This window comes from Malus sylvestris, chromosome 7 (genome assembly GCF_916048215.2).
Source record: "Malus sylvestris chromosome 7, drMalSylv7.2, whole genome shotgun sequence".
NCBI classification, from domain to species: domain Eukaryota; kingdom Viridiplantae; phylum Streptophyta; class Magnoliopsida; order Rosales; family Rosaceae; genus Malus; species Malus sylvestris.
Genome location: NC_062266.1, coordinates 20,158,783 through 20,173,181, shown reverse-complemented (window position 1 = coordinate 20,173,181; position 14,399 = coordinate 20,158,783). Strand labels below are relative to the sequence as shown.

General features: G+C 38.3%; 1 protein-coding gene across 13 annotated transcripts; it reads left to right on the top strand.

The window, feature by feature from the left end:
• The first annotated feature begins 1,494 nt into the window (after positions 1-1,494).
• On the top strand, positions 1,495-12,356 carry LOC126629314 (uncharacterized). Of its 13 annotated transcripts, none has more exons than XM_050299319.1 (6): positions 1,495-2,017; positions 8,677-8,814; positions 9,434-9,491; positions 10,390-10,454; positions 10,886-11,030; positions 12,033-12,356. In XM_050299319.1, the coding sequence occupies exons 5-6, from the start codon at positions 10,917-10,919 to the stop codon at positions 12,153-12,155; spliced, it is 237 nt and encodes a 78-aa protein (XP_050155276.1). In that variant the 5' UTR covers positions 1,495-2,017; positions 8,677-8,814; positions 9,434-9,491; positions 10,390-10,454; positions 10,886-10,916; the 3' UTR covers positions 12,156-12,356. The 13 variants fall into 13 exon arrangements, with proteins under 13 accessions (XP_050155276.1, XP_050155275.1, XP_050155281.1 ...); XM_050299318.1 differs by lacking the exon at positions 8,677-8,814 and adding an exon at positions 2,194-2,331; XM_050299324.1 differs by lacking the exon at positions 8,677-8,814 and adding an exon at positions 2,194-2,331 and having other exon boundaries at positions 9,401-9,491.
• The last annotated feature ends 2,043 nt before the right edge of the window (positions 12,357-14,399 follow it).

Sequence of the window (14,399 nt, the reverse complement as noted above, 5' to 3'; positions counted from 1 at the left end):
GATGAATGGACACGATTGCAAGATCACTAGGATCCCTAGGAAAAGGATCCTCGCAGGCAGGATCCTTTTCCTGGTTTGAGGAGGCACTTGATACATTTATTGATTTTTGTAGTAAAACTACGTAATATTTTAGTGAAAGAAAGTCCTTTTTCTTTGATTGAAATTTCTGACAAGATTTTATGTTTTGTTTCATAAATATCGGACTTTCGTTATACATATAAAACAATATTTGGTTACTCAAATATGAGTAGAAACTCCTATTCAAAATTTCTCAAAATTGTTCGTTGTCAATTTATAGGATATCATGTTTGTAATCAGAACGTGCATAGTATAAATCGTCCTATGAAGATCGTTTTTACAAAAAATCAATTAAAACTAAAATCATTTAGTCATCAAACTGTTTAAAAACAAATGAACGTCATTGGTTTTACGAACCGTCTATGTATTTGCTACAATAGATTGACTAAACGACCTTAGTTTTAATTTATTTTTTGCAGAGATGATCTTTACATTGTGATTCATAGTATGAACAGTTCTGATGATAAGCACAAAACTCTGTGATTAAGCACTAAGAGTTTTGAGTAGGAGTTCCTACTTATTTTTAAGTAGCCAAACATTGTTCATAAGAGCAGAAACTCTTACTCAAAACTCTTCGTATTCGAATCACAGAGCTTTGTACTTATGATTAGAACCGTTTATATTATGAATCACTTTGTAAAGATCATTTCTACAAAAAAAAATGAATTAAAACTAAGGTCGTTTAGTTCATCTATTGTAGCAAATCCATGGATTGTTTGTAATGCTCTTATCAATTATGTTCATCTGTTTTATACAATTCAATAACTAAACGATCTTAGTTTTACTTGATTTTTTTTACAAAGATAATCTTTATGGAGTGATTTATAATATGAACAGTTATGATCATATACACAAAGTTCTAGGAATCGACAACGAACACTTTTGAGCAAGGTCTAAAATATCGATGATATTGGAAATATCGGTAGTCCAAAAACACGAAAATTTCAATGAAAATATCGGGATATTATCGATATCAATAAAAATTGAATAAAAACCACAGAAATTGTAAGAAAAACTTGGAAATTTTTATTGAAACTTTGCAGGATATTTATTTAGTCAATTATTTATTAGTTTATCACAAAAAATTGGAAGGAAATGCATTGCATGATGGATTTAACTGATTTAAGTTGATTATATAGCGAGCTGGCAAACATTGTGAGTGTAGAAAATATGTAGTAATTAATGAAAGAAATTTAAACACACCATAATCATTTATATATAATGAATTAGTACAATATTTTACATTTTATACATTGTATGGTAAGATACATAAGTGACTTAGTACCACATAGAGTTCCTATTAAGGTTTAAAATATCGATGATATCAGAAATGTGACAGCCCGTCCCTAATTTTAAGAATTTTTAAAGTTTTAATAAAGGATTTTACAAAAATGCCCTTTGAGGCACGCACATCATTCGAGGTTAATCGTTGTGTCGTGCCATCTAAGATTTGTTTTCTTGACATATCCTCGTAGTACTCGTCGTTACGGACGCGTGGGCGCAGACGGTTCGTGATTTGGAGTTATATCGAAGAAGTTATTAACGTTTGAAATTTGGAATTTTAAGGAATTATAATTTTAGTAAAATATAGAAATTCTTTTATGAAATTGGACGGCCCAGATTTATTGATGAATGAAATGGATGGCTGGGATGAGGGAAAGGTTTTTGGTGTGTGTATGTGTATGAGAAGAAGAAACAGAAAACAGAAAAGAAGAAGAGACTGGGCAGAAATGCCCAATCGGAGAAGAAGAAGATGAGAGTGAACTAGGAGAAGGGAGAGGAAGAAGTTGACCAATCAGGGGAAGGAAAGGAGGGAAAGGAGGGAGAGTGGTGCACGGGGGAACAGGAGGAATGGGTCACCCTTGACCCGCGCGACCCAAGCTTCCAAATCGGCGGGTTTTCGCCGTTTTCGTCCAATTTTCCGACGAATTGAGTCAAGGTACCACTCCTAATCATCATCTAGGCCTTCCCTCTTCACGTTTCACCCCAAGAATCATTGAATTTCGTTGTGATTTCGCGAAGAACACCCCTACGGGTGCCGCGACCCTTTTGTTTAAATTCTCCAAATTTTGAAATGTTTTCTTTCAATTACTAACACCTTTAGCATTCCTTTAGGACCTAGAACAAAGCCCAAGAGGTAATTGAGGCGTTGGAACAAGTTTGAAGGTCGAATTGGAAACACCCAAATTCTAGGGTTCTTCACGGTTTTGGTGAAATTGAAGCACTTCCAGGCCAAATTGGCCTTGGTCTCAGGTATGAAAGTTGTTCTACTCATTGAGATCTTCAAATCTGCAAATTTTGGTAATTTTTGGAAATAGTTGAATTTTCCGGCGAGCCGGGGGCGGCCAACCGCCACCCGCGGCAGCCCGCGCGGCGGCGCGTGGCCAATGGCCCGCCAATGTCATTATTAGCTTGTGATTAAGGTTCTAGGTTCTGTTTTGATAATTGATGGACGTAAATTGAATAATTGAACCTAAGTTGGTTACGATTCGTGGTTAGGTGAAAATGTGAATTGACGATCCGACCGTTGGATCGTCATCAAACTTTGATATGTTGTAATACGTAATATTTGAGGATTATAGGAACTTACGGATTGGGAATCCGATTTACGGATCTTCCGGAATTGAAGTTGTAAGTTCATAAAATAGAATGTTAACCGTCACTTAGTTTTGGAAATTGACGGAGATCCGACCGTTGGATGGTAATGAAATTTTAGGATGTTGTCCTAGAGGTATATTGTGGACCTCTGGAAGTTACGGATTTGAAATCTGAATTGCAGATCATCCGGATCGAACTACGTAGTGACGTGTCTTATATAAGTTATGTATTCTATCGGCAGAATTTCTGAGGTTGGATTTGATTGTTGTTCTAGGCGCTAATCGTCATGACGCCTTGATGTACGGTGCTAGGGAGTTGTGGGCGAACTCCAGGTGAGTGGGCAGTTTTGTTTTTGTATTACCTTTATACTATTGATTTTCCCAGAAAATGAATTTATATGAAGATATGCTTTAAAAATGCCATGCATAGAATGATTTGAAAATGCGAATTGTTATATGAATTACATGATTGATGTATGATGCATACATGTTGCATGGTGCTGTGGAGGCACAGGTAAGTCAGGTGAGTTCATTTATTCATTGAATTGTTGTTGTTGAGATGTTTTGAGCTCATAACCTGCACCCTAGGTGTTAGTGCTTATTTTATTCACCACACCGCACGCTCGTCTTGGATCCAAGTAGGTGGATGTCGTACAGACCATGTGAGGGTTCCGACATGCCAGTCGTACAGACCATTAGAGGGGTTCCGACCGGTGGGTGACCTTAGATATGCGCGCTGATGATATGATGAGAGAAGCACTAGAGCGTATTTTACACCTTTCATTGTATAGACTACCTTACGTAGTTCCGAGTGATGTGCAGAGTAGGGCCGTATAGGTCACTGTGGTGACTCCGGCTTAGTGAGATATTGAGCTATTGAATTAATCGTATAGGACCAACTGCAGGGTCTCCGATTGATTCCTTATTTCACCTGATTTATATTTTGATTTATGGCATGGCATTTTTTTCTTGAAAAATGTTAAAGATTTGGGATTCAAGCTTTGAGATTTCATATGGTTATATATATATATATATATATATATATATATATATTTCTGAAAAGTGTTAAAGGTTTGAGATTTGAGATTTTTGCTTATATATATGTTTATATATATGCTATTTTCTGGGAAAGTATACAGGTTTTACGGTGAGGGGTTAGAAATGTTTTAAATGAAAAGTTTTCGAAAAACTTTGTTTTACTGACCCACTCAATTTTGTTTTGCGCCCCTCCAGGTTCAAGTTAGCAGAGCTTTGGTGGCCACGAGGAATCCAACGGTGTTCTGACAGAATTCACAAAAGTAGGACTCACCCTCGGGTGTGTTATCTTAGTAATTGGAAATTTTTTTAAGCTTCCGAACTGTGTAAATGGTTACGTCACTCTCACGTGACGGCCAGCACGCCCTCCTTCGGGACGGGGTGTGTCAGTTGGTATCAGAGCCTAGGTTGCAATTCTGGACATCTTGATAATTTCCTAGTGTCTTCTGTCAGAACTATACCGCCTCGTAGTGAGCCACGTAGTTCGGATGAGCCTAATTTCCCTGATATAGTAGTTTGGGGGGAAACTATTGCCATTGTGATTCAGTCTATTATCTAAAGGGACCTTTTGAGACTGGTTATAAGTTAAATTTGAATCCCTTTAGGGATATGAAGGACCTAAGGGGGCAGATTGATGGCTTAATCAATTGGGAAAAGGCGTTTCAGATTATGCAAGGTTAAGGGAATTTTCCTCCCGATAGGTAGGTCGAGATGATTACCTAGTTTTTGAGTGATGAATCTGCATTTTGATGGAGATAGGAATGTTATCCGACGATATCGGAAGGACAACTGTTTGGAAGTTGTTTAAAGAATTGTTTAAGAAAAGTTCATTCCCCTGGCATATTGTGATGGTAGTAAACAAGAAATTGCAAATGTGAGACAAGGAAAATGACGACGGATGAATATTATAGAAAGTTTACAGACTTGCCTTGTTTCCATTCTGATGTTGTTAATTCGGTCGAGGTGTTATGTCGTTTTTGGCTGGATAATAAGAAGAAGTTGCGTTCTTTGGCGACCACTATCCATTGTACTTTTTACCAAGAGTTTACGAGATGTTGTTGGGCTTTGAAGACTTTGAGAATATGATCAGCGAGAGTAAAGAGGAATAAGAAAGGAATGAGAATCAAAATAAGACGATAAAGTTAAAGATTCGTCATATCAAAGACCTCGGAGGACTCAGAGCTTCAAAGGAAGTGAAATTAGAGCTAATTTTCCCAGCTTAGGTTTTACTGCCACTGGTCAGAGGTGAAGTGATAGATTTACTAGTGATCCCAGATTTCTGAGACAAGATGACTCTGGTAGAGGAAATGTATATTTGTGTCAAGCTAGATTGCTATGGGGAATCAGTTAATTTTTGTCGACCTGGATGACCAGAGGTTACTTTTGGGGGTAAGTAAAGTGGAGTGAGTTATGCCATTATTCCTGTTGAGAGAGCAAAGAAGATTGTTATCAAAAGGCTGCCAAGATATTGAGTTCATATGGTGCTAAATGATGTTGATCCTAATAGTATGGAAGATGTAAAGATGGTTAGACATTTTCTTGGTGTATTCCCAGATGCCTTACCTAGATTGCCGCCAGGCAGAGATGTGGGTTTTATTATTGAATTGTTTTTAGGTACAAATCCTATGTTAGAGATTGGTTCAGGTTGAGTTAAAAGTTCCATTCAACTTATTATATCACATTGGAAAAGCTCCGGTTTATTTGTGAGGAAGAAAATGGACATTAAGGCTAGGCATTGATATTAGGTAATTGAATCGGGTAACGATTGAGAGCTGTTATCCATTGTTGTGTATTGATGATTATTTGATCAGCTCTGAGGCGCCTGGGTACTTTCTGAGATTGACTTGAGGTCTGAATGATATTAGTTGAAGATTAACAGTGAGGATGTTCATAAGACTAAATCCAGGACTCGTTATGGTCATTTCAAGTTGGGAGGCCATACGGAGTGACGAATGCACCTGCTACTTTTATGAGTTTGCTGAAGGAAGTATTCCAGTGATATCTGGACCGGGTTGTTATTGTTTGCCATTGACGAGATTGATAAGATTAGAGCAGTGCATGCTAGATATTTAAAGTTGGTGTTGCAAAGATTGAAGGAACGTTGATGTATGCTAAGTTTAGCAAATGCTAATGTTGGATAAAATAATTATATCTACTTAAGGTATTCAAATGGATTCTTAAAAGAGTAGCAACGATTGAGAATTTGGAACAATTGCGAACTGTGACTGAGGTTCAGAGTTTTCTCGGATTAGCAGGATATTGTCGATAGTTCGTCCAAGATTTTAATTATTGCTTCGCCCTTGGCGAGATTGATGAGAAAAGAGGTTAAGTTTGAGTGGGAAAAAAAAAAAAAAAAATTGTGAGTAGAGCTTCAGCAAGTAAAGTATTCCCTCACTCATGCATCTGTTTTCGCACTCCCAGACGATAGTGGTAATTATGTGGTCTATAGTAATACTTCTTTGAATGTACTTGGATGCGTGTTGATGCAACATGGTAGGATGATTGCCTATGCTTCATGGCCATTGGGATCTCATAAGATGAATTACCCTAATTATAATTTGGAATTAGCAGCTATCATCTTTGCTTTGAAGATTTGGAGACATTGTCTTTATGGGAAGAAAAGTGCATGATTGTTACAAATCAAAAGAGTACCCAATATCTGTTTATTCAGAGGTATCTTAATCTTAGGCAACAAAGGTGGAATGAGTTGCTTAGTGACTATGATTGTGTGACGAGGGTGGTCAAGCTAATGTTGTGGCTGATGCATTTAGTAGGAAGACCCCAGTGAGAATTAATGCTTGGTACGCTTGCTATGTTCATCTTCTTGTGGATTTGAAATCTACTGGAGTAAAGTTGAGTATCAAAAATCGAGAAGAAGCCTTACTTGCTAATTTCTAAGTTGGACCCATTTGGTAGATCGTACTCGATACTCGAGCGTTTGACGAAGAAATTCAAGAATTTATTTAAAGCAAGGAATAACGGGAAAAAGAAGGACCTTAGAGTTAGAGAATTAGATGGCAAGCCTATGCAAAAGAACAAAGTGTTTATGCCTAATGGTGTGGAATTAAAGAAAGCAATTTTGACGATGTACATTATTCCACTTCTACAATGCATCCCAAAAGTACTAAGATTTATCATACCATTCGTTCATGTACTATTGACGGGTATGAAAAGAGGAATGGCGAAGTATGTTAGTAGGCGTATCATCAGTCATCAGGTTAAAGCAGAAAGAAATAAGTCTTGTGGAATAATGTAGTCATTTCCCATTCCACGGCGGAAATGGGAGAATATTACTATGGATTTCGTGGACAAGCTTCCTCGTATACAAAATAGTTAGGTTGGAATTTGAATAATAATTGATCGACTGTGACGTCAGCGTATGTTACTTCAGTATGAGAACACCAACTTTTCCAGACAAGCGCAACATTTATTTGTTTGTTTTATGGAAAAAGAGATTTGGGATCTGTTAAACTTCTTGGGTATGTTGGTCCCTTCAGTTTGTTCCCTTGAGTAACGCCATAAGGCCGTGGAAAGCTATGTCTTGTGTTTCGAAATTGTTAGAATTGGGGACGGATAGTATTCAAGGCCCTGAGTTAGTGGATAAGACTATTCGGAATATTCAAGTAATTAAGTCTAACCTAGAAGTGGGCCAGGATCGGCTGAAGAGCTTAGCAGACAAACATGCCACTGACCGGATGTATATGTAGGTGATCGAATGATTTTGAAATTATCACCTTGGAAAAGTATGATTCGTTTTAAAAAGAAAAACAAGTAAGTCCTAGATACGTCAGACCATCTGTGATCATCGAACGAGTCAGTGAAGTTACGTACAGGCTGAATTGCCTCCAGAGCCGATGAAAGGGCATGATATGTTTTATGTTTCGATACTTCGACATTAAACCTCATATCCTTCACGAGTGATACCTTATCAACCTTTGGAAGTCAATATGGATTTGACGTATGATGAGGAGCCAGTGCCTATCTTGTATTAGAAAGATGATGTACTGAGAAATAAGACTATGAGTTTGGTGAAAGTTTATGCAGGAATCTTTCAGTGGAAGAAGCTACTTAGAAGTCAAAGAATCGAATGAGAAAGATGTGTTTCGGGCTGTTTCATGGATATTGATGGATTATAAAGATTGTGTAAATTTCGAGGACGAAATTTCTGTAAGGTGGGTAGATTGTGACAGCCCGTCCCTAATTTTAAGAATTTTTAAAGTTTTAATAAAGGATTTTACAAAAATGCCCTTTGAGGCACGCACATCATTCGAGGTTAATCGTTGTGTCGTGCCATCTAAGATTTGTTTTCTTGACATATCCTCGTAGTACTCGTCGTTACGGACGCGTGGGCGCAGACGGTTCGTGATTTGGAGTTATATCGAAGAAGTTATTAACGTTTGAAATTTGGAATTTTAAGGAATTATAATTTTAGTAAAATATAGAAATTCTTTTATGAAATTGGACGGCCCAGATTTATTGATGAATGAAATGGATGGCTGGGATGAGGGAAAGGTTTTTGGTGTGTGTATGTGTATGAGAAGAAGAAACAGAAAACAGAAAAGAAGAAGAGACTGGGCAGAAATGCCCAATCGGAGAAGAAGAAGATGAGAGTGAACTAGGAGAAGGGAGAGGAAGAAGTTGACCAATCAGGGGAAGGAAAGGAGGGAAAGGAGGGAGAGTGGTGCACGGGGGAACAGGAGGAATGGGTCACCCTTGACCCGCGCGACCCAAGCTTCCAAATCGGCGGGTTTTCGCCGTTTTCGTCCAATTTTCCGACGAATTGAGTCAAGGTACCACTCCTAATCATCATCTAGGCCTTCCCTCTTCACGTTTCACCCCAAGAATCATTGAATTTCGTTGTGATTTCGCGAAGAACACCCCTACGGGTGCCGCGACCCTTTTGTTTAAATTCTCCAAATTTTGAAATGTTTTCTTTCAATTACTAACACCTTTAGCATTCCTTTAGGACCTAGAACAAAGCCCAAGAGGTAATTGAGGCGTTGGAACAAGTTTGAAGGTCGAATTGGAAACACCCAAATTCTAGGGTTCTTCACGGTTTTGGTGAAATTGAAGCACTTCCAGGCCAAATTGGCCTTGGTCTCAGGTATGAAAGTTGTTCTACTCATTGAGATCTTCAAATCTGCAAATTTTGGTAATTTTTGGAAATAGTTGAATTTTCCGGCGAGCCGGGGGCGGCCAACCGCCACCCGCGGCAGCCCGCGCGGCGGCGCGTGGCCAATGGCCCGCCAATGTCATTATTAGCTTGTGATTAAGGTTCTAGGTTCTGTTTTGATAATTGATGGACGTAAATTGAATAATTGAACCTAAGTTGGTTACGATTCGTGGTTAGGTGAAAATGTGAATTGACGATCCGACCGTTGGATCGTCATCAAACTTTGATACGTTGTAATACGTAATATTTGAGGATTATAGGAACTTACGGATTGGGAATCCGATTTACGGATCTTCCGGAATTGAAGTTGTAAGTTCATAAAATAGAATGTTAACCGTCACTTAGTTTTGGAAATTGACGGAGATCCGACCGTTGGATGGTAATGAAATTTTAGGATGTTGTCCTAGAGGTATATTGTGGACCTCTGGAAGTTACGGATTTGAAATCTGAATTGCAGATCATCCGGATCGAACTACGTAGTGACGTGTCTTATATAAGTTATGTATTCTATCGGCAGAATTTCTGAGGTTGGATTTGATTGTTGTTCTAGGCGCTAATCGTCATGACGCCTTGATGTACGGTGCTAGGGAGTTGTGGGCGAACTCCAGGTGAGTGGGCAGTTTTGTTTTTGTATTACCTTTATACTATTGATTTTCCCAGAAAATGAATTTATATGAAGATATGCTTTAAAAATGCCATGCATAGAATTATTTGAAAATGCGAATTGTTATATGAATTACATGATTGATGTATGATGCATACATGTTGCATGGTGCTGTGGAGGCACAGGTAAGTCAGGTGAGTTCATTTATTCATTGAATTGTTGTTGTTGAGATGTTTTGAGCTCATAACCTGCACCCTAGGTGTTAGTGCTTATTTTATTCACCACACCGCACGCTCGTCTTGGATCCAAGTAGGTGGATGTCGTACAGACCATGTGAGGGTTCCGACATGCCAGTCGTACAGACCATTAGAGGGGTTCCGACCGGTGGGTGACCTTAGATATGCGCGCTGATGATATGATGAGAGAAGCACTAGAGCGTATTTTACACCTTTCATTGTATAGACTACCTTACGTAGTTCCGAGTGATGTGCAGAGTAGGGCCGTATAGGTCACTGTGGTGACTCCGGCTTAGTGAGATATTGAGCTATTGAATTAATCGTATAGGACCAACTGCAGGGTCTCCGATTGATTCCTTATTTCACCTGATTTATATTTTGATTTATGGCATGGCATGTTTTTCTTGAAAAATGTTAAAGATTTGGGATTCAAGCTTTGAGATTTCATATGGTTATATATATATATATATATATATATATATATATTTCTGAAAAGTGTTAAAGGTTTGAGATTTGAGATTTTTGCTTATATATATGTTTATATATATGCTATTTTCTGGGAAAGTATACAGGTTTTACGGTGAGGGGTTAGAAATGTTTTAAATGAAAAGTTTTCGAAAAACTTTGTTTTACTGACCCACTCAATTTTGTTTTGCGCCCCTCCAGGTTCAAGTTAGCAGAGCTTTGGTGGCCACGAGGAATCCAACGGTGTTCTGACAGAATTCACAAAAGTAGGACTCACCCTCGGGTGTGTTATCTTAGTAATTGGAAATTTTTTTAAGCTTCCGAACTGTGTAAATGGTTACGTCACTCTCACGTGACGGCCAGCACGCCCTCCTTCGGGACGGGGTGTGTCAAGAAATATCGGTAGTCCAAAAATAAGGAAATTTTGATGAAAATATCGAGATAATATCGATACTTTAGACCTTACTTTTGAGTATGAACTCCTACTCATATTTTGAGTAGCCAAATATTGTTCTATGTTTAATATATAGATGTATATAAAGGAAATTAAGAAAAAAAAATAAAAAGAAATAAAATTAAAAAAAACCCCATTTTGCTTCCAATTCCTTCTACTTTCTTCCCTTCTCAAAAATGAAAAATCCTCACTTTCTCTAAAACCAACTCTCAAAAGCCTCCATCTTTAAACCAATCTTTCCAGAGAATCCGAGAGAAAGCGAAGGCAAAAGGATATGAACTCAAAAACCGAAAGGCTGGTGAGGAGGACGACCATGGTGTCCACTGTCACTGCTGCCTATTTCCTCTTGACTGCTGATTACGGCTCCGAGCCCAACGCTCTCGACCCTGTAAGTTCCTTTTTCTTCCCGCAATTTCATCTTCTGTAATCAAACTTTGATATTGTTGCGAAAAGGGTAGGGAGAAAAGGAATAATTAGTCTTTGGGTTGCGATTTAACTTCTCAGATGTGTAATTTTAGTTCACAAATATGGGGGTCTTTCGATTTCGGGTTCGATTTACAGTTGCTTGTTGTAGAATGAATTGTGGGTTATGGAATTGGACTAATTGGGTTTGTTTTTTTTTGGCTCTGCGTCGATTTTGTTCGTATCTTTTTAGCAAAATGATAATGTGAGTGAGATTTTGGGTAGTTTTCTGCTTGTATAGTTACCACTCTTTAATTGCAAATTTTTTAGTAATTGATTGCTCAAGATACTCAGAGCGATTTTTCTGTCATTGAGATTTGATTGTTTAAGACGGAAATGGTATTGTAAAAAGCTGTAGAAAATGTGATTTAGGAATGGTATTGGACTCCTAAGCCGTGTAGATTATCGAGCACTTTCTTTTTTCTTCCCTGAATGTACAGAGGAGCATTTTTAGTCAGTTAGGAACGACTTGTTTTGTGATTAGAAGAACTATAGGACGCTAAAACGGATAAATGGTCGATTTTGTGGAGATAGAAAGAGGTGGTGTCATGAAAAATTCACCTCTTCTTAGCGAAAGTGAGAGGATATAACGGGAAAGGTTTAAGCACAGAAAGATTGGGGGTTGCAGGGAGATCAAAAAGAGGTTAAAGTTAAAAGTTACAGCCATAATATTTGATAAAGACCGTCAGTAACCCTTAAGCTTTCGGGGTTGCCAAAACTGTTTTTTATAGGCATACAAACTTTACTATGTCTTGCACATCAATGAAGGCATTTGCGCATGGAACTGTTACCCAACCTCTAAAATACCATGCCTGCTAGACTTGTGAATTGCTTAAAAACCTTGTCATTCCGTCATTAGTAATTAGTGATTGTCATTGGCTGTATAATAACTGTTTTGAGGTCTAATTGCACCATTTTGTGATGGCAGATTAAGAAAGCTATACAGTCTGCAGAAGGTTCTGTTAAAGACTTCATTTTCAGATCAAAGAGTCCACCTCAGGAAAGCAAAATCGAGAAGCTGGGCGCTACTGATGCAAAGGACCGTCCTTAGTTTAATGGGCAGTTGACTGTGTATAGAAAGATCGTCGGTCTGAGAATGATGTTACAGTTCTGTTAAGTTTCTATGGGGTGATATTTGGACCTTGTGTACCTTTTGCAGAAAGATAGTTTCATGTTTGGTTTTATGTATGACATTCTCCTTGCTGCTGATATAGAACCCAACTCAGTGCGGATATGTTTATGATGTTCACTATATTACGTGTTATAAATCGTACAATCCCGGGTTGAAGGACCCAATTGTCCAACATCGGAGAAATAGATTATCGTGGAGTGGTTAAGAGCTCTTAGCACCCTTTCCTTACGAGCTGGTTTTAGGTGCAAATTTTACCCACACTCCTAAGAATTGGTATCAGAGCCAGGTTTCACTGTGCAATTGGCCTCAAACTCCGCAGGAAGGGGCAAAGGGCTACCTTAGGGAAAGTGCCAATAAAGTGGTGTAGCGAGGGCGTTGGGGTTACAAAAGCGAGTGGAATGTCGGGACTCAATTTCTCGCACCTCGGAACAATATGATATCTTGGAGTGATGGAAGAGTTCTTGGGCACCCTCCCATTACGTGCCGGTTTTTAGTGACGGATTTTAGTCTCTTAAAGAGCTAGTTTGGTATTGCTACGTTTTTTAAAAGAACTATTATGTTGTGCTGTAATAATAAATATTTGTAAAATAAAGTTGTAGAATGTTTGATGAACATTTTTTGTGAAAGTGTTTTTAACAAAAAAAAAAAAAAGTGTATAAATGTGTGGTAAACTTTTATATAAAATTCATGTGAATATGTTAAGTGACTAAAAAAGATATGATATTTAATGTGATATAATAATTACCAAAGAGAATAATGCAGAAGCAAATATTGTTATTTTGTAAAATATGCGGGGCTATACTCGTCATTTGAAAATTTCATTAGATGGGCATTGTTTTATTTATTTAATTTTTTTGTGCAAGGAGGAATTTTATAACAAAGTCCAAACGGACACAGTACAAAGACAACAACCTCATAACTGAGGAAGGTACAAAAGAGACGCCACTTATGCATTTATCGCATGAGTAAAGGTTCTCAATTATACCTAAAAAACAAAAAATTACATAAGATGTGGCTCGGCCCAAAAACCAGAGTCCACCCGAAGAGGCCCAAAAGTGATCCCTCTACAAAAACTGATAACCCTGAGCCGAAAAACACCATCCACCACAACCGCCGCCGAAAGGATGGATACGCCCGGCGAACGGAAAACCTGTGAAATACCACCGCATAGAGCAATACAAAAACCCATCAAAGCTTCAAAGATGTAGAAAAGAAGCCCCACCTGCAGATCAGGAAGATCCCAAACCATCCTGAACGCCACACCTTCGGTCCTCAGACGAACACAAACGCAAACAAATACCCAGAACCAAGCTGTAACCAAAAAGGTCAGGTAATGTAAACATCATTCTAAAGAGATACCAGACCTTTGTAGGGGTGACAACATATAGTTGTCTCTGACTAGAAGCAGCATACAAGAGATGAGATGAAATCCCCCAAAACAGGAGTGGAATTTGAGAGCAGATTCGAAGTATTGGAGTTGTTTGAGAGCAGAACCCCAAAGTCAACCCCAAGAACCCCAAATCTGATCCCAAAAACCCCAAATCAACGGAATAGTACCTTGAAACATGGGCACAAAACCCGGAAACAGAGTTTCGTCCATACCACCACTAGATGGCTGGTTGCTCCACCGATCCAAGAAGAGGATTAGGGCGATCGTATTTGCGGGGAGGGATAAAAACCCTGGAGATAGATCTCCAACCACATCAGGAATCGGGACCATAGCCGAGCGAGGAAGAAAGAGGGAGGTGATGCGATGAAAGTTAAGCACTCAAATTAAACCTTCTTGTTGTCAAATTGTAGTATAAATGCAAGTAGGGATCGTTCTAAACCGAGGACTAGGAGGGCTTGCTAAAACCTCTAAACTAACTCAAAGACATAAAAACAAAGTTAAAAACGTTTGAATAGACTCAAATGACTCAAAACAGATTCTAAAGACGCAAAACAACTTAAAAAACACTCAAAATTGCCTAAAAACACTTACTGGGCAGATTTGACTCTAACACAACTTTGGACGAAATTTGGGTTTTGACTTGAATCAAAACACTCAAAAACACTAACGAAATATAAATTTAACACTTTGAAACAACAAAGTAAAAGGGGGATTTTGGTTTTGACGAATTCGAAACGAACAAACAACTTATAAAATTAGACATATTGTAAAGC